The 24314-nt window shown below is 42.7% G+C and overlaps 2 protein-coding genes across 2 annotated transcripts in view; one reads left to right on the top strand and one right to left on the bottom strand.

Moving 5' to 3' along the window:
* Positions 1-491: 491 nt before the first annotated feature.
* LOC115189588 (microfibril-associated glycoprotein 4-like) lies at positions 492-6720 on the bottom strand. The gene is made up of 7 exons (XM_029748212.1): positions 6689-6720; positions 6453-6630; positions 6097-6166; positions 4861-5052; positions 4450-4546; positions 4128-4295; positions 492-1025 (listed from the first exon to the last, which is right to left on the bottom strand). Exons 3-7 carry the CDS (start codon positions 6097-6099, stop codon positions 775-777), a joined length of 711 nt encoding a protein of 236 aa, XP_029604072.1. The 5' UTR covers positions 6100-6166; positions 6453-6630; positions 6689-6720; the 3' UTR covers positions 492-774.
* Positions 6721-9175: 2455 nt separating this feature from the next.
* Positions 9176-24314, top strand: part of LOC115189573 (ankyrin-3) — a gene marked incomplete in the record, with an annotated part of 261846 nt that continues 246707 nt past the window's right edge. Inside the window, 2 exon segments of the mRNA XM_029748190.1 lie at positions 9176-9347; positions 12995-13035. Coding sequence (XP_029604050.1) covers positions 9314-9347; positions 12995-13035 — 75 coding nt within the window.

The raw sequence follows: 24314 nt of genomic DNA, 5'->3' as shown, positions 1-24314 counted from the left end.
AAGAGACAGACAGACAGAGGGTTAAGGTAAGAGATAGACAGACAGAGGGTTAAGGTAAGAGACAGACAGACAGAGGGTTAAGGTAAGAGACAGACAGACAGAGTGTTAAGGTAAGAGACAGACAGACAGACAGAGGGTTAAGGTAAGAGACAGACAGACAGACAGAGGGTTAAGGTAAGAGACAGAGGGTTAAGGTAAGAGACAGACAGAGGGTTAAGGTAAGAGACAGACAGACAGAGGGTTAAGGTAAGAGACAGACAGACAGACAGAGGGTTAAGGTAAGAGACAGACAGACAGACAGAGGGTTAAGGTAAGAGACAGAGGGTTAAGGTAAGAGACAGACAGAGGGTTAAGGTAAGAGACAGACAGAGGGTTAAGGTAAGAGACAGACAGAGGGTTAAGGTAAGAGACAGACAGAGGGTTAAGGTAAGAGACAGACAGAGGGTTAAGGTAAGAGACAGACAGACAGAGTGTTAAGGTAAGAGACAGACAGAGTGTTAAGGTAAGAGACAGAGATCATTAAATGATGGGTCAGAGTCATATAATCCCCACTGCAGTCAGGGTTCTGTTGCTATGGCAACACTGCACTTCAGAGTAGATCTGAGACTTTCTGTATCCTGTTGCACCTTCTAATCTCTGAAGACTCAAACACAAACCCTACTTAGACCCCCCCTCCCTTATACATGGAATAGGTGCATTGGCTGGAAATGTTTATATGGCAATAATTGTTATTGAAAAATCCGATTTTACAATTGTGTTAGAAATGATTGACTTCTATGCCGTGGCTGGTCTGATCTTCATGGTGATGGCTTTCAGGGAGTATGTAAAGCCTTTCCATGTTTTCCAGTTGATGCCAATACCATAGGCAGACTCGCCCCATGCGTATATCCCATTGGGGTTAGCAAAATGGCATTCGTTGTGCCAGAATCCTCCGTAGTACACCTGGGCACAGTTGGCAGCGTAAGGGTCCTGGTCTTTATCTAAGGTTGTACATTTCTGACCATTGTGATAAACCAGAGAATCTCCTGAGGAAAAGAACAGAGGAGATAAATAAGGACTCTAGGTAACCTAATGATAGTACTTCCACCAGCTTGCAGCCTTTTTAGCATTCTAGTACAGTTAAATAGTTAACACACACACATGGACGCAGCGGTCTAAGGCACTGCATCTCAGTGCAAGAGGCGTCACTACAGTCCCTGGTTCAAATCCAGGCTGTATCACATCCGGCCGTGATTGAGAGTCCCATAGGGCGGCTCACAATTGTCCCAGCATCGTCTGGGTTTGGCCGGTGTAGGCCGTCATTTTAAATATGAATTTGTTCTTAACTGACTTGCCTAGTTAAATAAAGGTTACACACACACACCACACTGACCAAAAAGTTATTTTGTTGGCATTTACGTATGTCCCCATTACCAGAAAAATTTGATCACAACCTATTTCTTTCAGTTACTTGCTGTGTTATTTCATTGTTCATTTGTTCAGTCGCTTCATTCTCAACCAGGATTTCTATGGAACGCCGTTTGGGTCTTTGTGTGTCATTAAATATACTATTTAATGTTGACACGTCAATTAAGCTTGTTGACCAATCAGGACCTGAATATGAACTGCGCGTCTCATAATAATTTAACAAGTTCATACATTTTTTACATAGTTTATATACATTGATTACACTATCACTCGTATTTCATATCTCACAACGATTCATCAATACGTCTGCTATGATGCTGGTAAAGTTGTCTCACACACCTACTGTGCTGGTCATTAACAAAAAGCTAGCTAGCTGATGGATGCAAACAATGTTCTTCCCCAAAAACACAGCAGAACGACATCTGGGTGTCATCATCTAAAATAACCCTAATTTATAAGACAGTTCTTAGTTGATTAATGGAGGACCCATCTATGTGAAGCTAGCCACAATAAGGATTAGCCACAATAGTGCACTTTGCGGTTAGCCTTCAAAATAAAAGTATGTCATAATTATACTATTTGTATTCATTTGCATCACTGTCAATGACATACTTTTATTTTGAAGGCAAACCGCAAATTCCACTATTGTGCCTAATCCTTATTGTGGCTAGCTTCACAACACATAACCCTGTGTGGTCGAGCCTCACTAGCCAGATGAAGCTAGCTAGCTGCTTATAACGTTGGCTTTGGCCAACAGGGTTAAGTAGCTGGCTAGCTATTTATTTCCATGAACTGAAGTTCCATTTCAATAGGCGAACAAGTAGCTATCTAGCTAATAGTTACTCACAAGGATTCCTAAATCATTGCTAAGAATAATGAAAATGACTGCAGTTTCTACTGGTCATTGTTTTCAGGCTGGTTGTATTGGTGCCAGCTAAGTGCCAAGCTAAAGCTAGCTACCCCAGAAGTTGCGGTCGACCAATGATGGCTTTATTACCAACGCAGTATTGAAAACACATCATGGCCGATGTTTGCTTGTTTGCAGACTTTTTTGTACAGCTTTGACAGTGCAACTGTATCTTTTTTGACACGCAAAGACCCAAACGGCGTTCCATAGTATGTATGTCGTGAAGCTAATAGCAGTGACGCTATTACTGTGTAACTCTGGTAGGGCAACATCTGAAAAATAGCGTCTACATGGTAGTGTGTACTGGTGCTTGACCAGTCGGCAAAAGCCAACATCACCCACAACAGAAAACAGTTGATTGTCAAGGGCAATGAATTCCATTATCTTGGCTTTAATGGATTTTGCCTTTGAGTTGTATCACTGAATGTTCTTACTCTTTCAAATGACTGCTGGACTTGTTGTCTGCTCGATCCACACAGCAGACATTGTGGGCTAGGTTAGGAATGCTGTGTTGCACGTGTAGAGTAACATTTTACGTGGCGTCATTTCGTCATGTACCTACGTTATATATGTTTGCATGTCAGCTATGACATCAGTTTTGCCCATCAGCGTTAAACTAGACAACGGCCAATACCGATGTTGGCATTTTTAGCTAATATTGGCCGATTCCGATATGTTCACCGATATATCGTGCATCCCTAGTATGAACCCTTGTTGACAGATTTTCTTGGACTATTTTCCTTGGAATTTTCTCTGGTACTATATTCTGGTGCTATACTCTGGTACTACAGTATATTCTGGTACTATATTCTGGTATTACAGTATATTCCTATGCTATATTATTGGACTATATTCTGGTACTACAGTATATTCTGGTACTATATTCTGGTACTACAGTATATTCCTATGGTATATTATTGGACTATATTCTGATACTACAGTATATTATTGGACTATATTTTGGTACTACAGTATATTATTGGACTATATTCTGGTACTACAGTATATTCTGGTACTATATTCTGGTACTACAGTATATTATTGGACTATATTCTGGTACTACAGTATATTATTGGACTATATTCTGGTACTACAGTATATTCTGGTACTACAGTATATTATTGGACTATATTCTGGTACTACAGTATATTATTGGACTATATTCTGGTACTACAGTATATTCTGGTACTATATTCTGGTACTACAGTATATTCCTATGCTATATTATTGGACTATATTCTGGTACTACAGTATATTATTGGACTATATTCTGGTACTACAGTATATTATTGGACTATATTCTCGTACTACAGTATATTCTGGTACTACAGTATATTCTGGTACTATATTCTGGTACTACAGTATATTATTGGACTATATTCTGGTACTACAGTATATTCTGGTACTATTTTCTGGTACTACAGTATATTATTGGACTATATTATGGTACTACAGTATATTCTGGTACTATATTCTGGTACTACAGTATATTATTGGACTATATTCTGGTACTACAGTATATTCTGGTACTACAGTATATTATTGGACTATATGCTGGTACTACAGTATATTATTGGACTATATTCTGGTACTACAGTATATTCTGGTACTATATTCTGGTACTACAGTATATTATTGGACTATATTCTGGTACTACAGTATATTCTGGTACTATATTCTGGTACTACAGTATATTATTGGACTATATTCTGGTACTACAGTATATTCTGGTACTATATTCTGGTACTACAGTATATTATTGGACTATATTCTGGTACTACAGTATATTCTGGTACTATAAATTGTCACCCACCTGCTCCTCCATCTTTGAATGAGCCCAGTGTTAGCAGGTATCCTTCAGCCTCTGGTCCAACGGAGAAGGAAGAGTACTGAGCATAGACCTTATTCCCCTCAAAGTCCTCCATGTCCACCCTCAGCTCATAGGTTCCTTTCATAGTCAGGAGATGCATTGTCTCCAGCCCTGGAGAATGAGATCAACATAGCAGTTCACTGTGTTGTCTGAATACAATGACAAATGGCCTTGAATGAACTAGGACAAACCGGATGAAGTCATTTGTAGAACAAGGTTCTAGGAGGAGAACGTTCTGTTGGCTAGAAGTTAAACCAGTTCTTACCCAGCCAGTACTCTCCAGCTGCGCTCCCAAAACCACTCTTGTACTGATCCCACTTCCTGTAGAAGTTCACTGATCCATCCTGTCGGCTCTGAATCAGCTGATTTAGAGAGAGATTGTTTAATTTACAGATTAAGAGAGATTGTTTAATTGACAGATTAAGAGAGAGAGATTGTTTAATTGACATATTAAGAGAGAGAGATTGTTTAATTGACATATTAAGAGAAAGAGAGATTGTTTCATTGACAGATTAAGAGAGATATATTGTTTAATTTACAGATTAAGATAGAGAGAGATTGTTTGATAAACAGATTAAGAGAGAGAGATTGTTTGATAAACAGATTAGGAGAGAGAGAGACAGTTCATGGTAAATTAGTCTTTTAGTGTATTTCAATACCACAAATTGAAACTGACCGTCCACTTTCTTAGATATGCACTTTCCAACCCCATGTCACAGAACACCTGGACAGGTGAGGTAGGTCCTGCAGGGTAGATGGTGTAGACCCCATTTTGTCCAGAACCTGATCTATAGACCTCATCACAGTCCACTGGATGCAGGGAGGACTGCACCATCACGGGGACCAGTAGAACCAGCAGCAAGATGGACTGCAGCACAGGGTAGATGGATATAGCAGTTTTAATGCAAAAACGGTCTATCGTTGGTTCATTTGTATTTATTATGGATCCCCTTTAGCTGCTGCAAACGCAGCAGTTACTCTTCCTGGGGTCCAGCAAAATTAAGGCAGTTTATACCATTTTAAAAACATTACAATACATTCACAGATTTCACAACACACAGTGTGTCCTCAGGCCCCTACACCACCACTACCACGTATAGTGCATATGTTATCGTGTGTGTGTGTCTGTGTGTGTGTGTGTGTGTGTGTGTGTGTGTCTGTGTGTGTGTGTGTGTGTGTGTGTGTGTGTGTGTGTGTGTGTGTGTGTGTGTGTGTGTGTGTGTGTGTCTGTGCCGTGTGTGTGTGTGTGTGTGTGTGTGTGCGCATGTGTCTGTGCCTATGTTTGTGTTGCTTCACAGTCCCCACTGTTCCATAAGGTGTTTTTTATCTGTTTTTTTTAAATCAAATTTGGATACTGCTTTAAAGTAGAAGAGTAAAGATGTGATCAATACATGTTGATGATTTCATTCCTGTGCTGTTTGTAACAACCCTGGTAGGTTGACTGATAACCTGAACCAGGTTGCAGGCACTGGTTACAGTTTGAAGCTTTTTCCTGAGTGGGCAGGTTGATGAAAGCCAGTCAATATTTAAATCACCCAGAAAATATACCTCTCTGTTGATATCACATACATTATCAAGCATTTCACACATATTATCCAGATAGTGACTGTTAGCACTTGGTGGTCTATAGCAGCTTCCCACCAGAATGGGCTTTAGATGAGGCAGATGAACCTGTAGCCATATTACTTCAACAGTATTTAACATTATCCAGATAGTGACTGTTAGCACTTGGTGGTCTATAGCAGCTTCCCACCAGAATGGGCTTTTCATTAGAGACACGCGTCCCATATTCACGTTAGTATCTCTGAATGTGGTTTTCTGATCATTCTAATAATGGTGTTGTTTATTACTACCTACCATTGTTGTTGGGATAGATGTCTGTTTGCCTTTGAAGGAAACTTCAGATACCTACCATCGTTGTTGTGATAAGATGTCTGTTTGCCTTTGAAGGAAACTTCAGAATAGTATGTTGAATGGACGTCCTGTTAGAGAAGGGAGCTCAGTTACTGCAGTAGTGTTCAGGTCACCAGCTGAAATACTAACACTTACCCAGCCACTCTGTCTCACTATGACAATTTACATTTTACTGTGTTAACAAACACGATTCTAGTTAGGTCCTTTGATGACTGAACAGATCGGACAATGTTACATTAGGCACCAGGAAAACCTTCCTAATTGTTTTATTTGAAATGATTTGTGATCGATGTGTTCATGAAAGAGAATAGTAGGTGTTCAGTTAAGAATAGTGAGAGACATGCGTGAGCTCACCTGTATCAGTGACAGATGTCAGTGTCTCCACGAGCTGTTTGTCCCCACTAAGATGCAAACCTCTTTTATAGAGGCGGCCCAGAGTGTGTTGCAACACTCAGTACTTTCTCTGGTCCAAACCTCTTTATAAACAGAACCAGAGTGTGTTGCAACACTCAGTACTTTCTCTGGTCCAAACCTCTTTATAAACAGAACCAGAGTGTGTTGCAACACTCAGTACTTTCTCTGGTCCAAACCTCTTTATAAAGGCGGCCCAGAGACATGTTGCAACACTCAGTATTTTTCTCTGTGTTTTTCCTAAGCGCCGGACGCCGGCCAAACAGCCGGTAACATACTTATTTTCAGCCGGCTTCTTTTTCCACTTAAAAAATGAACTGCTACTTTTCATTTAAAAGTTTTAATTCGCAGAAAACTCAGTCGAGACCCCGCCTGCTAGAATGAACGATGTGCATCTTCTAGTGATCTGTTGATAGGACAGGCTGATGATCTGTTGACAGGACAGGCCCACAATCTATTGATAGGACAGGCCCATGATCTGTTGATAGGACAGGCTGATGATCTGTTGATAGGACAGGCTGATGATCTGTTGATAGGACAGGCCCATGATCTGTTGATAGGACAGGCGCATGATCTGTTGATAGGACAGGCCCATGATCTGTTGATAGGACAGGCCCATGATCTATTGATAGGACAGGCCCATGATCTGTTGATAGGACAGGCCCATGATCTATTGATAGGACAGGCCCATGATCTGTTGATAGGACAGGCCCATGATCTATTGATAGGACAGGCTGATGATCTATTGATAGGACAGGCCCATGTCAGTCACAATGTGAGCGATGACAGGGAACACTGCTGGTTTGGTGTGATGTGTGGGCGCTGTGATGGCTTGCAGTTGAATTTCTTTACATGGAGGAGGGTGGTCCAAACCTCTTTATAAACAGAACCAGAGACATGTTGCAACACTCAGTACTTTCTCTGGACCAAACCTCTTTATAAACAGAACCAGAGACATGTTGCAACACTCAGTACATTCTCTGGTCCAAACCGCTTTATAAACAGAACCAGAGACATGTTGCAACACTCAGAACATTCTCTGGTCCAGTAATTCTAGGAAACACTCTGGCATGTGGGTAGTTTGACCTTGGAAGTGATAGAGGCTGCTCTGACCTTGGAAGTGATAGAGGCTGCTCTGACCTTGGTAGTGATAGAGGCTGCTCTGACCTTGGTAACGATAGAGGATGCTCTGACCTTGGTAGTGATAGAGGATGCTCTAACCTTGACAGTGATAGAGGCTGCTCTGACCTTGGCAGTGATAGAGGCTGCTCTGACCTTGGCAGTGATAGAGGATGCTCTGACCTTGACAGTGATAGAGGCTGCTCTGATCTTGACAGTGATAGAAGCTGCTCTGACCTTGGTAATGATAGAGGCTGCTCTGACCTTGGCAGTGATAGAGGCTGCTCTGACCTTGGTAGTGATAGAGGCTGCTCTGACCTTGGTAATGATAGAGGCTGCTCTGACCTTGGCAGTGATAGAGGCTGCTCTGACCTTGGTAATGATAGAGGCTGCTCTGACCTTGGCAGTGATAGAGGCTGCTCTGACCTTGGTAGTGATAGAGGCTGCTCTGACCTTGGTAATGATAGAGGCTGCTGTGACCTTGGTAGTGATAGAGGCTGCTCTGACCTTGGTAATGATAGAGGCTGCTCTGACCTTGGTAGTGATAGAGGCTGCTCTGACCTTGGTAGTGATAGAGGCTGCTCTGACCTTGGTAGTGATAGAGGCTGCTCTGACCTTGGTAGTGATAGAGGCTGCTGTGACCTTGGTAATGATAGAGGCTGCTCTGGCCTTGGTAGTGATAGAGGCTGCTGTGACCTTGGTAATGATAGGCTGCTCTTTGACCTTTTGATCCAGGTCAACTAGTAAAAGCCCAGTAAACAATGGAACACATTATAATAGATAGTTGTTTTTCCTACTGAAGTAGTTGGAAGCTCTGACTGTATATTCCTCCTAAATACATACAATTATTTAGTAAATGAAACACCACCTGTCCTTAATAAAAATATATTTGTATTGACATTTACCAATATAATTGAATTGAGTTATTACATGTATTTAATGTTTGGCTGGTTTGGTTTCTTACGATGCCTAGCATCTTGAATTAGACTGTCTCAAAGAGAGGGAGGCATTTCAAAATATCACAATGAATTACTGCTGACTGCATTGATTCAATTCATTAGGCTGGCGGCTGCTGGGGAGAAGGCTGTTCATGCTGCCAGTCAGGGGTTTCTATCAGCCCAGTCCTGTCCAGTCCAGCAGTGGGTTGAGGGACCAGACCAGCCCAGTCCTGTCCAGTCCAGCAGTGGGTTGAGGGACCAGACCAGCCCAGTCCTGTCCAGTCCAGCAGTGGGTTGAGGGACCAGACCAGCCCAGTCCTGTCCAGTCCAGCAGTGGGTTGAGGGACCAGACCAGCCCAGTCGTGTCCAGTCCAGCAGTGGGGCTCGCTGACTGACTGGCTGGCTGACTGACTGGCTGACTGACTGGTTCTCTATAGTTGTGGGTGGCTGAGCTGGGATGAACGGGGCTCGCTGACTGGCTGGCTGGCTGACTGGTTGACTAACTGGCAGACTGACTGGTTGACTACCCGGCTGGCTGGCTGGCTGGCTGGCTGACTGGTTGACTAACTGGCTGGCTGGCTGGCTGACTGACTGACTGGCTGGCTGTGGACTGCATTGTATAGAGAAAAGAGCTGATAAACCATATGACGATAGGACTTGTGCAGAACAGATTCCAGACAGGGAGGCCAGCAGGGCTGATCCAAACAAGCTGATTTTGCGCTGCTATTTTGGTCTCCCCCGCGGATCATGCTGCACAGAGCGACTAGCGCCTACAAATATGGTAAGTGAGGGAGAGATCCCCAGCTCAGCTATGTAGAGGCGCTGTCTGTGGAGACAGCTGGGGGAAGGCTAGTGGTCACAGCACCGGTATTATTGTCACGGAGCTGTGAGGCTAGGGAGCTGTGAGGCTACGGAGGGAGCTGTGAGGCTAGGGAGCTGTGAGGCTAGGTAGTGTCAGGGAGCTGTGAGGCTAGGGAGCTGTGAGGCTAGGTAGTATCAGGGAGCTGTGAGGCTAGGTAGTATCAGGGAGCTGTGAGACTAGGTAGTTTCAGGGAGCTGTGAGGCTAGGTAGTATCAGGGAGCTGTGAGGCTAGGTAGTTTCAGGGAGCTGTGAGGCTAGGTAGTATCAGGGAGCTGTGAGGCTAGGTAGTGTCAGGGAGCTGTGAGGCTAGGTAGTATCAGGGAGCTATGAGGCTAGGTAGTATCAGGGAGCTGTGAGGCTAGGGAGCTGTGAGGCTAGGTAGTATCAGGGAGCTGTGAGGCTAGGTAGTATCAGGGAGCTGTGAGGCTAGGTAGTATCAGGGAGCTGTGAGGCTAGGTAGTATCAGGGAGCTGTGAGGCTAGGTAGTATCAGGGAGCTGTGAGGCTAGGCAGTATCAGGGAGCTGTGAGGCTAGGTAGTGTCAGGGAGCTGTGAGGCTAGGTAGTTTCAGGGAGCTGTGAGGCTAGGTAGTTCAGGGAGCTGTGAGGCTAGGTAGTTTCAGGGAGCTGTGAGACTAGGGAGCTGTGAGGCTAGGTAGTTTCAGGGAGCTGTGAGGCTAGGTAGTATCAGGGAGCTGTGAGGCTAGGGAGCTGTGAGGCTAGGTAGTTTCAGGGAGCTGGGAGGCTAGGTAGTTTCAGGGAGCTGTGAGGCTAGGTAGTATCAGGGAGTTGTGAGGCTAGGTAGTATCAGGGAGCTGTGAGGCTAGGTAGTTTCAGGGAGCTGTGAGGCTAGGTAGTTTCAGGGAGCTGTGAGGCTAGGTAGTATCAGGGAGCTGTGAGGCTAGGTAGTATCAGGGAGCTGTGAGGCTAGCGAGCTGTGAGGCTAGGGAGCTGTGAGGCTAGGTAGTATCAGGGAGCTGTGAGACTAGGTAGTGTCAGGGAGCTGTGAGGCTAGGGAGCTGTGAGGCTAGGTAGTATCAGGGAGCTGTGAGGCTAGGGAGCTGTGAGGCTAGGTAGTTTCAGGGAGCTGTGAGGCTAGGGAGCTGTGAGGCTAGGTAGTATCAGGGAGCTGTGAGGCTAGGTAGTATCAGGGAGCTGTGAGGCTAGGTAGTATCAGGGAGCTGTGAGGCTAGGTAGTATCAGGGAGCTGTGAGGCTAGGCAGTATCAGGGAGCTGTGAGGCTAGGTAGTGTCAGGGAGCTGTGAGGCTAGGTAGTTTCAGGGAGCTGTGAGGCTAGGTAGTTTCAGGGAGCTGTGAGGCTAGGTAGTTTCAGGGAGCTGTGAGACTAGGGAGCTGTGAGGCTAGGTAGTTTCAGGGAGCTGTGAGGCTAGGTAGTATCAGGGAGCTGTGAGGCTAGGGAGCTGTGAGGCTAGGTAGTTTCAGGGAGCTGTGAGGCTAGGTAGTTTCAGGGAGCTGTGAGGCTAGGTAGTATCAGGGAGCTGTGAGGCTAGGTAGTTTCAGGGAGCTGTGAGGCTAGGTAGTTTCAGGGAGCTGTGAGGCTAGGTAGTATCAGGGAGCTGTGGGGCTAGGTAGTATCAGGGAGCTGTGAGGCTAGCGAGCTGTGAGGCTAGGGAGCTGTGAGGCTAGGTTGTATCAGGGAGCTGTGAGACTAGGTAGTGTCAGGGAGCTGTGAGGCTAGGGAGCTGTGAGGCTAGGTAGTATCAGGGAGCTGTGAGGCTAGGGAGCTGTGAGGCTAGGTAGTTTCAGGGAGCTGTGAGGCTAGGTAGTTTCAGGGAGCTGTGAGGCTAGCGAGCTGTGAGGCTAGGTAGTATCAGGGAGCTGTGAGGCTAGGTAGTATCAGGGAGCTGTGAGGCTAGGTAGTGTCAGGGAGTTGTGAGGCTAGGTAGTTTCAGGGAGCTGTGAGTCTAGGTAGTTTCAGGGAGCTGTGAGGCTAGCGAGCTGTGAGGCTAGGTAGTATCAGGGAGTTATGAGGCTAGGTAGTTTCAGGGAGCTGTGAGGCTAGGTAGTATCAGGGAGCTGTGAGGCTAGGTAGTTTCAGGGAGCTGTGAGGCTAGGGAGCTGTGAGGCTAGGTAGTATCAGGGAGCTGTGAGGCTAGGTAGTATCAGGGAGCTGTGAGGCTAGGTAGTATCAGGGAGCTGTGAGGCTAGGTAGTTTCAGGGAGCTGTGAGGCTAGGTAGTTTCAGGGAGCTGTGAGGCTAGGTAGTTTCAGGGAGCTGTGAGGCTAGGTAGTTTCAGGGAGCTGTGAGACTAGGGAGCTGTGAGGCTAGGGAGCTGTGAGGCTAGGTAGTATCAGGGAGCTGTGAGGCTAGGTAGTTTCAGGGAGCTGTGAGGCTAGGTAGTTTCAGGGAGCTGTGAGGCTAGGTAGTTTCAGGGAGCTGTGAGGCTAGGTAGTTTCAGGGAGCTGTGCGGCTAGGTAGTATCAGGGAGATGTGAGGCTAGGTAGTATCAGGGAGCTGTGAGTCTAGGGAGCTGTGAGGCTAGGTAGTATCAGGGAGCTGTGAGGCTAGGTAGTTTCAGGGAGCTGTGAGGCTAGGTAGTATCAGGGAGCTGTGAGGCTAGGTAGTTTCAGGGAGCTGTGAGGCTAGGGAGCTGTGAGGCTAGGTAGTATCAGGGAGCTGTGAGGCTAGGTAGTTTCAGGGAGCTGTGAGGCTAGGGAGCTGTGAGGCTAGGTAGTATCAGGGAGCTGTGAGGCTAGGTAGTTTCAGGGAGCTGTGAGGCTAGGGAGCTGTGAGGCTAGGTAGTTTCAGGGAGCTGTGAGGCTAGGGAGCTGTGAGGCTAGGTAGTATCAGGGAACTGTGAGGCTAGGTAGTATCAGGGAGCTGTGAGGCTAGGTAGTATCAGGGAGCTGTGAGGCTAGGTAGTATCAGGGAGCTGTGAGGCTAGGTAGTATCAGGGAGCTGTGAGGCTAGGTAGTATCAGGGAGCTGTGAGGCTAGGTAGTTTCAGGGAGCTGTGAGGCTAGGTAGTTTCAGGGAGCTGTGAGGCTAGGTAGTTTCAGGGAGCTGTGAGGCTAGGTAGTATCAGGGAGCTGTGAGGCTAGCGAGCTGTGAGGCTAGGGAGTATCAGGTAGAGACCAGTGTTACCAGGCTAGGGAGTATCAGGTAGAGACCAGTGTTACCAGGCTAGGTAGTATCAGGTAGAGACCAGTGTTACCAGGCTAGGTAGTATCAGGTAGAGACCAGTGTTACCAGGCTAGGTAGTGAGACCAGTGTTACCAGGCTAGGTAGTATCAGGTAGAGACCAGTGTTACCAGGCTAGGTAGTATCAGGTAGAGACCAGTGTTACCAGGCTAGGTAGTGAGACCAGTGTTACCAGGCTAGGTAGTGAGACCAGTGTTTACCAGGCTAGGTAGTGAGACCAGTGTTACCAGGCTAGGTAGTGAGACCAGTGTTTACCAGGCTAGGTAGGTCCATTGCTGTAGTGTCCTGTGCTCAGGAACTCGTCGTGTTTCTTCCAGCCAGGTATTTTTAGCTCTGAAATCATGTCTCTCTGCATGGCCCAATCCCTGCGCTGCTAATTGACTACTCCGGTGTCACTCTCAAAACAGGGAAAATGGCAGTGGAGGAGGGAGCAGAGTTGCTAGGAGCAGTAAGTGTTGACATTAAATTACTTTATACTGTTTCGCTCTCTGCATCACTACTCGTTCGTTTTGACTGTAGGAATGTGTGGTGACATCGGCTGGTGTTGTGTTGTGACTTACGGCTGAGAGATGGACCGGTGTTTACGGGACGGGACAGAGGACACGCATGCTGCAGCACCGTGACGCATAGTGTAGCAAGGGCTTAGATTTCAGCTAAGGACCCCGGGATGACTCAGAGATACGGGAACAGACTGTTTTATATCAGTGTTACTGTGGGGGAGATGTTACTGTAGTAGATATGAACAGGGATGTTACTGTAGTAGATATGAACAGGGATGTTACTGTAGTAGATATGAACAGGGATGTTACTGTAGTAGATATGAACAGGGATGTTACTGTAGTAGATATGAACATTAACAGGGATGTTACTGTAGTAGATATGAACAGGGATGTTACTGTAGTAGATATGAACAGGGATGTTACTGTAGTAGATATGAACAGGGATGTTACTGTAGTTGATATGAACAGGGATGTTACTGTAGTTGATATGAACAGGGATGTTACTGTAGTAGATATGAACATGAACAGGGATGTTACTGTAGTAGATATGAACATTAACAGGGATGTTACTGTAGTAGATATGAACAGGGATGTTACTGTAGTAGATATGAACAGGGATGTTACTGTAGTAGATATGAACAGGGATGTTACTGTAGTTGATATGAACAGGGATGTTACTGTAGTAGATGTGAACAGGGATGTTACTGTAGTAGATATGAACAGGGATGTTACTGTAGTAGATATGAACAGGGATGTTACTGTAGTAGATATGAACAGGGATGTTACTGGAGTAGATATGAACATTAACAGGGATGTTACTGTAGTAGATATGAACATTAACAGGGATGTTACTGTAGTAGATATGAACAGGGATGTTACTGTAGTAGATATGAACAGGGATGTTACTGTAGTAGATATGAACATTAACAGGGATGTTACTGTAGTAGATATGAACATTAACAGGGATGTTACTGTAGTAGATATGAACAGGGATGTTACTGTAGTAGATATGAACAGGGATGTTACTGTAGTAGATATGAACAGGGATGTTACTGTAGTTGATATGAACAGGGATGTTACTGTAGTTGATATGAACATTAACAGGGATGTTACTGTAGTTGATATGAACAGGGATGTTACTGGAGTAGATATGAACAGGGATGTTACTGTAGTAGATATGAACAGGGATGTTACTGTAGTAGATATGAACAGGGATGTTACTGTAGTAGATATGAACAGGGATGTTACTGTAGTTGATATGAACAGGGATGTTACTGTAGTTGATATGAACATTAACAGGGATGTTACTGTAGTTGATATGAACAGGGATGTTACTGGAGTAGATATGAACAGGGATGTTACTGTAGTAGATATGAACAGGGATGTTTAATGAAGACACCTGATCTTGACCACTGCTACTGCTGTGTGGTGACAGAGAGACTGTGGGTTAGTAGTGCACTACTTCTGACCAGAGTCCTATGGGTTAGTAGTGCACTACTTCTGACCAGAGTCCTATGGGTTAGTAGTGCACTACTTCTGACCAGAGTCCTATGGGTTAGCAGTGCACTACTTCTGACCAGAGTCCTATGGGTTAGCAGTGCACTACTTCTGACCAGAGTCCTATGGGTTAGTAGTGCACTACTTCTGACCAGAGTCCTATGTGCACTATAAAGGGAATAGGGTGCCATTTGGGACTTCACCTCCCAGTCTGATGGCTGATGTCTCTGTTAATATGCTAACCATCTACTGTATGGTATGATAACATGCTTTATGTGGTCTGATCTCATTATCCTCTAGCTACCCAATGAAACGTTAGGGTCCATGCTTTATGTGGTCTGATCTCATTATCCTCTAGCTACCTGCTGAAACGTTAGGGTCCGTGCTTTATGTGGTCTGATCTCATTATCCTCTAGCTACCTGCTGAAACGTTAGGGTCCGTGCTTTATGTGGTCTGATCTCATTATCCTCTAGCTACCTGCTGAAACGTTAGGGTCCGTGCTATATGTGGTCTGATCTCATTATCCTCTAGCTACCCGCTGAAACGTTAGGGTCCATGCTTTATGTGGTCTGATCTCATTATTCTCTAGCTACCTGCTGAAACGTTAGGGTCCATGCTTTATGTGGTCTGATCTCATTAACCTCTAGCTACCCAATGAAACGTTAGGGTCCGTGCTTTATGTGGTCTGATCTCAATATCCTCTAGCTACCTGCTGAAACGTTAGGGTCCATGCTTTATGTGGTCTGATCTCATTATCCTCTAGCTACCCGCTGAAACGTTAGGGTCCATGCTTTATGTGGTCTGATCTCATTATCCTCTAGCTACCTGCTGAAACGTTAGGGTCCATGCTTTATGTGGTCTGATCTCATTACCCTCTAGCTACCCAATGAAACGTTAGGGTCCGTGCTTTATGTGGTCTGATCTCATTATCCTCTAGCTACCCACTGAAACGTTAGGGTCCATGCTTTATGTGGTCTGATCTCATTATCCTCTAGCTACCTGCTGAAACGTTAGGGTCCATGCTTTATGTGGTCTGATCTCATTATCCTCTAGCTACCCAATGAAAAGTTAGGGTCCATGCTTTATGTGGTCTGATCTCATTATCCTCTAGCTACCTGCTGAAACGTTAGGGTCCATGATTTATGTGGTCTGATCTCATTATCCTCTAGCTACCTGCTGAAACGTTAGGGTCCATGCTTTATGTGGTCTGATCTCATTATCCTCTAGCTACCCGCTGAAACGTTAGGGTCCATACTTTATGTGGTCTGATCTCATTATCCTCTAGCTACCCAATGAAACGTTAGGGTCCATGCTTTATGTGGTCTGATCTCATTATCCTCTAGCTACCCGCTGAAATGTTAGGGTCCATGCTTTATGTGGTCTGATCTCATTATCCTCTAGCTACCCGCTGAAACGTTAGGGTCCATGCTTTATGTGGTCTGATCTCATTATCCTCTAGCTACCCGCTGAAATGTTAGGGTCCATGCTTTATGTGGTCTGATCTCATTATCCTCTAGCTACCCGTTGAAACGTTAGGGTCCATGCTTTATGTGGTCTGATCTCATTATCCTCTAGCTACCCGCTGAAATGTTAGGGTCCATGCTTTATGTGGTCTGATCTCATTATCCTCTAGCTACCTGCTGAAACGTTAGGGTCCATGCTTTATGTGGTCTGATCTTGTTCCCTTCCAGCTATCCGCTGAAGAAACAGCACAGAGAGCCCAACCCCTGTCATGATGCTGGACTATGCTGATATACTCTATAGTCTATACTGATACTGATAACCAGGAGGACACTGTCAGACCAGCTGCATGCTTGGCTCTCGGTATGTAATGAAGACTGTTGTCTAGAACGACCAGAGGCCACTCTGACCAGAGGTTTTCCAAACAGTCATAATAGATCACATCATTCAAATTGTATTGGTCACAAGCGCCGAATACAACAGGTGTAGACTTTGCAGTGAAATGCTGAATACAACAGGTGTAGTAGACCTTACAGTGAAATGCTGAATACAACAGGTGTAGTAGACCTCATAGTGAAATGCTGAATACAACAGGTGTAGTAGACCTCACAGTGAAATGCTGAATACAACAGGAGTAGTAGACCTCACAGTGAAATGCTGAATACAACAGGTGTAGTAGACCTTACAATGAAATGCTGACTACAACAGGTGTAGTAGACCTTACAGTGAAATGCTGAATACAACAGGTGTAGTAGACCTTACAGTGAAATGCTGAATACAACAGGTGTAGTAGACCTCACAGTGAAATGCTGAATACAACAGGTGTAGTAGACCTTACAGTGAAATGCTGAATACAACAGGTGTAGTAGACCTCACAGTGAAATGCTGAATACAACAGGTGTAGTAGACCTTACAGTGAAATGCCGAATACAACAGGAGTAGTAGACCTCACAGTGAAATGCTGAATACAACAGGTGTAGACCTTACAGTGAAATGCTGAATACAACAGGTGTAGACCTCACAGTGAAATGCTGAATACAACAGGTGTAGTAGACCTCACAGTGAAATGCTGAATACAACAGGTGTAGTAGACCTTACAGTGAAATGCTGAATACAACAGGTGTAGTAGACCTTACAGTGAAATGCTGAATACAACAGGTGTAGTAGACCTTACAGTGAAATGCTTACTTACAATCCCGTTCCCTACTGTGAAGAGTTTAAAAGTAAGACACATATTTTCTAAATAAAAAAGGAAATAGTAACACAATAAAAACAATTACGAGGCTATATACAGGAAGTACCAGGTAATAACATGGCTATATACAGGAAGTACCAGGTAATAACATGGCTATATACAGGGAGTACCAGGTAATAACATGGCTATATACAGGGAGTACCAGGATACTAAACAGGCTATATACAGGAAGTACCAGGTAATAACATGGCTATATACAGGAAGTACCAGGTAAAACATGGCTATATCAGGAAGTACCAGGTAACATGGCTATATACAGGAAGTACCAGGTAATAACATGGCTATATACAGGGAGTACCAGGTAATAACATGGTTATATACAGGGAGTACCAGGTAATAACATGGCTATATACAGGGAGTACCAGGTAATAACATGGCTATATACAGGGAGTACCAGGTAATAACATGGCTATATACAGCGGTACCAGGTAATAACATGGCTATATACAGGAAGTACCAGGTAATAACATGGCTATATACAGGGAGTACCAGGTAATAACATGGCTATATACAGGGAGTACCAGGTAATAACATGGCTATATACAGGGAGTACCAGGTAATAACATGGCTATATACAGGGAGTAAGTACCGGGTAATAACATGGCTATATACAGGAAGTACCAGGTAATAACATGGCTATATACAGGAAGTACCAGGTAATAACATGGTTATATACAGGAAGTACCAGTACCTAGTCAATGTGCAGGGGTTCCAGGTAGTTGAGGTAATTGAGGTAATACAGTATGTACATGTAGGGCGGGGTAAATATATATATGATATATGCGTGTGTGTGTGTATATGCTTATGCTAACGGCTTGGGGGTAGAAGCTGTTCAGGAGCCTTTTGGTCCCAGACTTGGTGCTCCAGGTCCGCTCCACATGGCAGGACATGTTGAGCTTCATCAACTCTCTGTTTCCTGTTGGAGTTTTGCATGAAAGGAACATAGTCTGTGGTAGACTGTGAAATGCGGCATGTTTTTTTCTTGAGAAGTCTTTGGCGAGGGAGACAGATGCTGTGGATTATTTCTCCAGGGAGGCTCTACATATCTCCACATCACACTGTTTGTTCTAGAAAGAACAGGTGTTAAACAGATTGACCTCAGAGACAGCCCTGTGAGGGGGGGGGTTACCCAAGGAGAATACCATTAGACAAAGAAGAGGGGGGGTTACCCAAGGAGAATACATACTACAGAGACAGTAACCTCTAGTTTAACATTCTACAGAGACAGTAACCTCTAGTTTAACATTCTACAGAGACAGTAACCTCTAGTTTAACATTCTACAGAGACAGTAACCTCCTCTAGTTTAACATACTACAGAGACAGTAACCTCCTCTAGTTTAACATTCTACAGAGACAGTAACCTCCTCTAGTTTAACATTCTACAGAGACAGTAACCTCTAGTTTAACATTCTACAGAGACAGTAACCTCTAGTTTAACATTCTACAGAGACAGTAACCTCTAGTTTAAACATTCTACAGAGACAGTAACCTCTAGTTTAACATTCTACAGAGACAGTAACCTCTAGTTTAACATTCTACAGAGACAGTAACCTCCTCTAGTTTAACATTCTACAGAGACAGTAACCTCTAGTTTAACATTCTACAGAGACAGTAACCTCTAGTTTAACATTCTACAGAGACAGTAACCTCTAGTTTAACATTCTACAGAGACAGTAACCTCTAGTTTAACATTCTACAGAGACAGTAACCTCTAGTTTAAACATTCTATACAGAGACAGTAACCTCCTCTAGTTTAACATTCTACAGAGACAGTAACCTCCTCTAGTTTAAACATTCTACAGAGACAGTAACCTCCTCTAGTTTAACATTCTACAGAGACAGTAACCTCTAGTTTAACATTCTACAGAGACAGTAACCTCCTCTAGTTTAACATTCTACAGAGACAGTAACCTCCTCTAGTTTAACATTCTACAGAGACAGTAACCTCTAGTTTAACATTCTACAGAGACAGTAAACTCTAGTTTAACATTCTACAGAGACAGTAACCTCCTCTAGTTTAACATTCTACAGAGACAGTAACCTCTAGTTTAACATTCTACAGAGACAGTAACCTCTAGTTTAACATTCTACAGAGACAGTAACCTCTAGTTTAACATTCTACAGAGACAGTAACCTCCTCTAGTTTAACATACTACAGAGACAGTAACCTCCTCTAGTTTAACATTCTACAGAGACAGTAACCTCCTCTAGTTTAACAGTCTACAGAGACAGTAACCTCTAGTTTAACATTCTACAGAGACAGTAACCTCTAGTTTAACATTCTACAGAGACAGTAACCTCTAGTTTAACATTCTACAGAGACAGTAACCTCTAGTTTAACATTCTACAAAGACAGTAACCTCTAGTTTAACATTCTACAGAGACAGTAACCTCCTCTAGTTTAACATTCGACAGAGACAGTAACCTGTAGTTTAACATTCTACAGAGACAGTAACCTCTAGTTTAACATTCTACAGAGACAGTTACCTTTGGTTTAACATTCTACAGAGACAGTAACCTCTAGTTTAACATTCTACAGAGACAGTAACCTCTAGTTTAACATTCTACAGAGACAGTAACCTCCTCTAGTTTAACATTCTACAGAGACAGTAACCTCTAGTTAACATTCTACAGAGACAGTAACCTCTAGTTTAACATTCTACAGAGACAGTAACCTCCTCTAGTTTAACATTCTACAGAGACAGTAACCTCTAGTTTAACATTCTACAGAGACAGTAACCTCTAGTTTAACATTCTACAGAGACAGTAACCTCCTCTAGTTTAACATTCTACAGAGACAGTAACCTCCTCTAGTTTAACATTCTACAGAGACAGTAACCTCCTCTAGTTTAACATTCTACAGAGACAGTAACCTCTAGTTTAACATTCTACAGAGACAGTAACCTCTAGTTTAACATTCTACAGAGACAGTAACCTCTAGTTTAACATTCTACAGAGACAGTTACCTTTGGTTTAACATTCTACAGAGACAGTAACCTCTAGTTTAACATTCTACAGAGACAGTAACCTCTAGTTTAACATTCTACAGAGACAGTAACCTCCTCTAGTTTAACATTCTACAGAGACAGTAACCTCTAGTTTAACATTCTACATAGACAGTAACCTCTAGTTTAACATTCTACAGAGACAGTAACCTCCTCTAGTTTAACATTCTACAGAGACAGTAACCTCTAGTTTAACATTCTACAGAGACAGTAACCTCCGCTAGTTTAACATTCTACAGAGACAGTAACCTCTAGTTTAACATTCTACAGAGACAGTAACCTCTAGTTTAACATTCTACAGAGACAGTAACCTCCTCTAGTTTAACATTCTACAGAGACAGTAACCTCCTCTAGTTTAACATTCTACAGAGACAGTAACCTCTAGTTTAACATTCTAAAGAGACAGTAACCTCTAGTTTAACATTCTACAGAGACAGTACCTCTAGTTAACATTCTACAGAGACAGTACCTCCTCTAGTTTAACATTCTACAGAGACAGTAACCCCTCTAGTTTAACATTCTACAGAGACAGTAACCTCTAGTTTTAACATTCTACAGAGACAGTAACCTCTAGTTTAACATTCTACAGAGACAGTAACCTCTAGTTTAACATTCTACATAGACAGTAACCTCTAGTTTAACATTCTACAGAGACAGTAACCTCTAGTTTAACATTCTACAGAGACAGTAACCTCCTCTAGTTTAACATTCTACAGAGACAGTAACCTCCTCTAGTTTAACATTCTACAGAGACAGTAACCTCCTCTAGTTTAACATTCTACAGAGACAGTAACCTCTAGTTTAACATTCTACAGAGACAGTAACCTCTAGTTAACATTCTACAGAGACGTCAACTCCTCTAGTTTAACATTCTACAGAGACAGTAACCTCTAGTTTAACATTCTACAGAGACAGTAACCTCTAGTTTAACATTCTACATAGACAGTAACCTCTAGTTTAACATTCTACAGAGACAGTAAGCTCTAGTTTAACATTCTACAGAAACAGTAACCTCCTCTAGTTTAACATTCTACAGAGACAGTAACCTCCTCTAGTTTAACATTCTACAGAGACAGTAACCTCTAGTTAACATTCTACAGAGACAGTAACCTCTAGTTTAACATTCTACAGAGACAGTAACCTCTAGTTTAACATTCTACAGAGACAGTAACCTCTAGTTTAACATTCTACAGAGACAGTAACCTCTAGTTTAACATTCTACAGAGACAGTAAGCTCTAGTTTAACATTCTACAGAGACAGTAACCTCCTCTAGTTTAACATTCTACAGAGACAGTAACCTCTAGTTTAACATTCTACAGAGACAGTAATCTCCTCTAGTTTAACATTCTACAGCTACAGTAACCTCCTCTAGTTTAACATTCTACAGAGACAGTAACCTCCTCTAGTTTAACATTCTACAGAGACAGTAACCTCCTCTAGTTTAACATTCTACAGAGACAGTAACCTCTAGTTTAACATTCTACAGAGATAGTAACCTCTAGTTTAACATTCTACAGAGACAGTAACCTCTAGTTTAACAGAGACAGTAACCTCCTCTAGTTTAACATTCTACAGAGACAGTAACCTTTAGTTTAATATTCTACAGAGACAGTAACCTCTAGTTTAACATTCTACAGAGACAGTAACCTCTAGTTTAACATTCTACAGAGACAGTAACCTCTAGTTTAACATTCTACAGAGACAGTAACCTCCTCTAGTTTAACATTCTACAGGGACAGTAACCTCCTCTAGTTTAACATTCTACAGAGACAGTAACATCTAGTTTAACATTCTACAGAGACAGTAACCTCTAGTTTAACATTCTACAGAGACAGTAACCTCTAGTTTAACATTCTAACAGAGACAGTAACCTCTAGTTTAACATTCTACAGAGACAGTAACCTCCTCTAGTTTAACATAGACAGTAACCTCTAGTTTAACATTCTACAGAGACAGTAACCTCCTCTAATTTAACATTCTACAGAGACAGTAACCTCCTCTAGTTTAACATTCTACAGAGACAGTAACCTCTAGTTTAACATTCTACAGAGACAGTAACCTCTAGTTTAACATTCTACATAGACAGTAACCTCTAGTTTAACATTCTACAGAGACAGTAACCTCTAGTTTAACATTCTACAGAGACAGTAACCTCCTCTAGTTTAACATTCTACAGAGACAGTAACCTCCTCTAGTTTAACATTCTACAGAGACAGTAACCTCCTCTAGTTTAACATTCTACAGAGACAGTAACCTCTAGTTTAACATTCTACAGAGACAGTAACCTCTAGTTTAACATTCTACAGAGACAGTAACCTCCTCTAGTTTAACATTCTACAGAGACAGTAACCTCTAGTTTAACATTCTACAGAGACAGTAACCTCTAGTTTAACATTCTACAGAGACAGTAACCTCTAGTTTAACATTCTACAGAGACAGTAACCTCCTCTAGTTTAACGGAGACAGTAACCTCTAGTTTAACATTCTACAGAGACAGTAACCTCTAGTTTAACATTCTACAGAGACAGTAACCTCTAGTTTAACAGAGACAGTAACCTCCTCTAGTTTAACATTCTACAGAGACAGTAACCTCTAGTTTAATATTCTACAGAGACAGTAACCTCTAGTTTAAACATTCTACAGAGACAGTACCTCTAGTTTTAAACATTCTACAGAGACAGTAACCTCTAGTTTAACATTCTACAGAGACAGTAACCTCCTCTAGTTTAAACATTCTAACCTTACAGGGACAGTAACCTCCTCTATTTAACATTCTACAGAGAACAGTAACATCTAGTTTAAACATTCTACAGAGACAGTAACCTCTAGTTTAACATTCTACAGAGACGTACCTCTAGTTTAACATTCTACATGAGACAAGTAACCTCTAGTTTAACATTCTACAGAGACAGTAACCTCCTCTAGTTTTAACAGAGACAGTAACCTCTAGTTTAACATTCTACAGAGACAGTAACCTCCTCTAATTTAACATTCTACAGAGACAGTAACCTCCTCTAGTTTAACATTCTACAGAGACAGTAACCTCTAGGTTTAACATTCTACAGAGAAGTAACCTCTAGTTTAACAGAGACAGTAACCTCCTCTAGTTTAACATTCTACAGAGACATAACCTCCTCTAATTTAACATTCTACAGAGACAGTAACCTCTAGTTTAACATTCTAACAGAGAACAGTAACCTCCTCTAGTTTAACATTCTACAGAGACAGTAACCTCTAGTTTAACATTCTACAGAGACAGTAACCTCCTAGATTAACATTTCTACAGAGACAGTAACCTCCTCTAGTTTAACATTCTACAGAGACAGTAACCTCTAGTTTAACATTCTACAGAGACAGTAACCTCTAGTTTAACATTCTACAGAGACAGTAACCTCCTCTAGTTTAACATTCTACAGAGACAGTAACCTCTAGTTTAACATTCTACAGAGACAGTAACCTCTAGTTTAACATTCTACAGAGACAGTAACCTCCTCTAGTTTAACATTCTACAGAGACAGTAACCTCTAGTTTAACATTCTACAGAGACAGTAACCTCTAGTTTAACATTCTACAGAGACAGTAACCTCCTCTAGTTTAACATTCTACAGAGACAGTAACCTCTAGTTTAACATTCTACAGACAGTAACCTCTAGTTTAACATTCTACATAGACAGTAACCTCTAGTTTAACATTCTACAGAGACAGTAACCTCTAGTTTAACATTCTACAGAGACAGTAACCTCCTCTAGTTTAACATTCTACAGAGACAGTAACCTCTAGTTTAACATTCTACAGAGACAGTAACCTCTAGTTTAACATTCTACAGAGACAGTAACCTCCTCTAGTTTAACATTCTACAGAGACAGTAACCTCTAGTTTAACATTCTACAGAGACAGTAACCTCTAGTTTAACATTCTACAGAGACAGTAACCTCCTCTAGTTTAACATTCTACAGAGACAGTAACCTCTAGTTTAACATTCTACAGAGACAGTAACCTCCTCTAG

This window comes from Salmo trutta, unplaced genomic scaffold, assembly GCF_901001165.1.
Source record: "Salmo trutta unplaced genomic scaffold, fSalTru1.1, whole genome shotgun sequence".
NCBI classification, from domain to species: Eukaryota; Metazoa; Chordata; class Actinopteri; order Salmoniformes; family Salmonidae; genus Salmo; species Salmo trutta.
The sequence above is the reverse complement of the archived record's forward strand: the minus strand, read 5'-3'. Positions and strand labels throughout refer to the sequence as shown.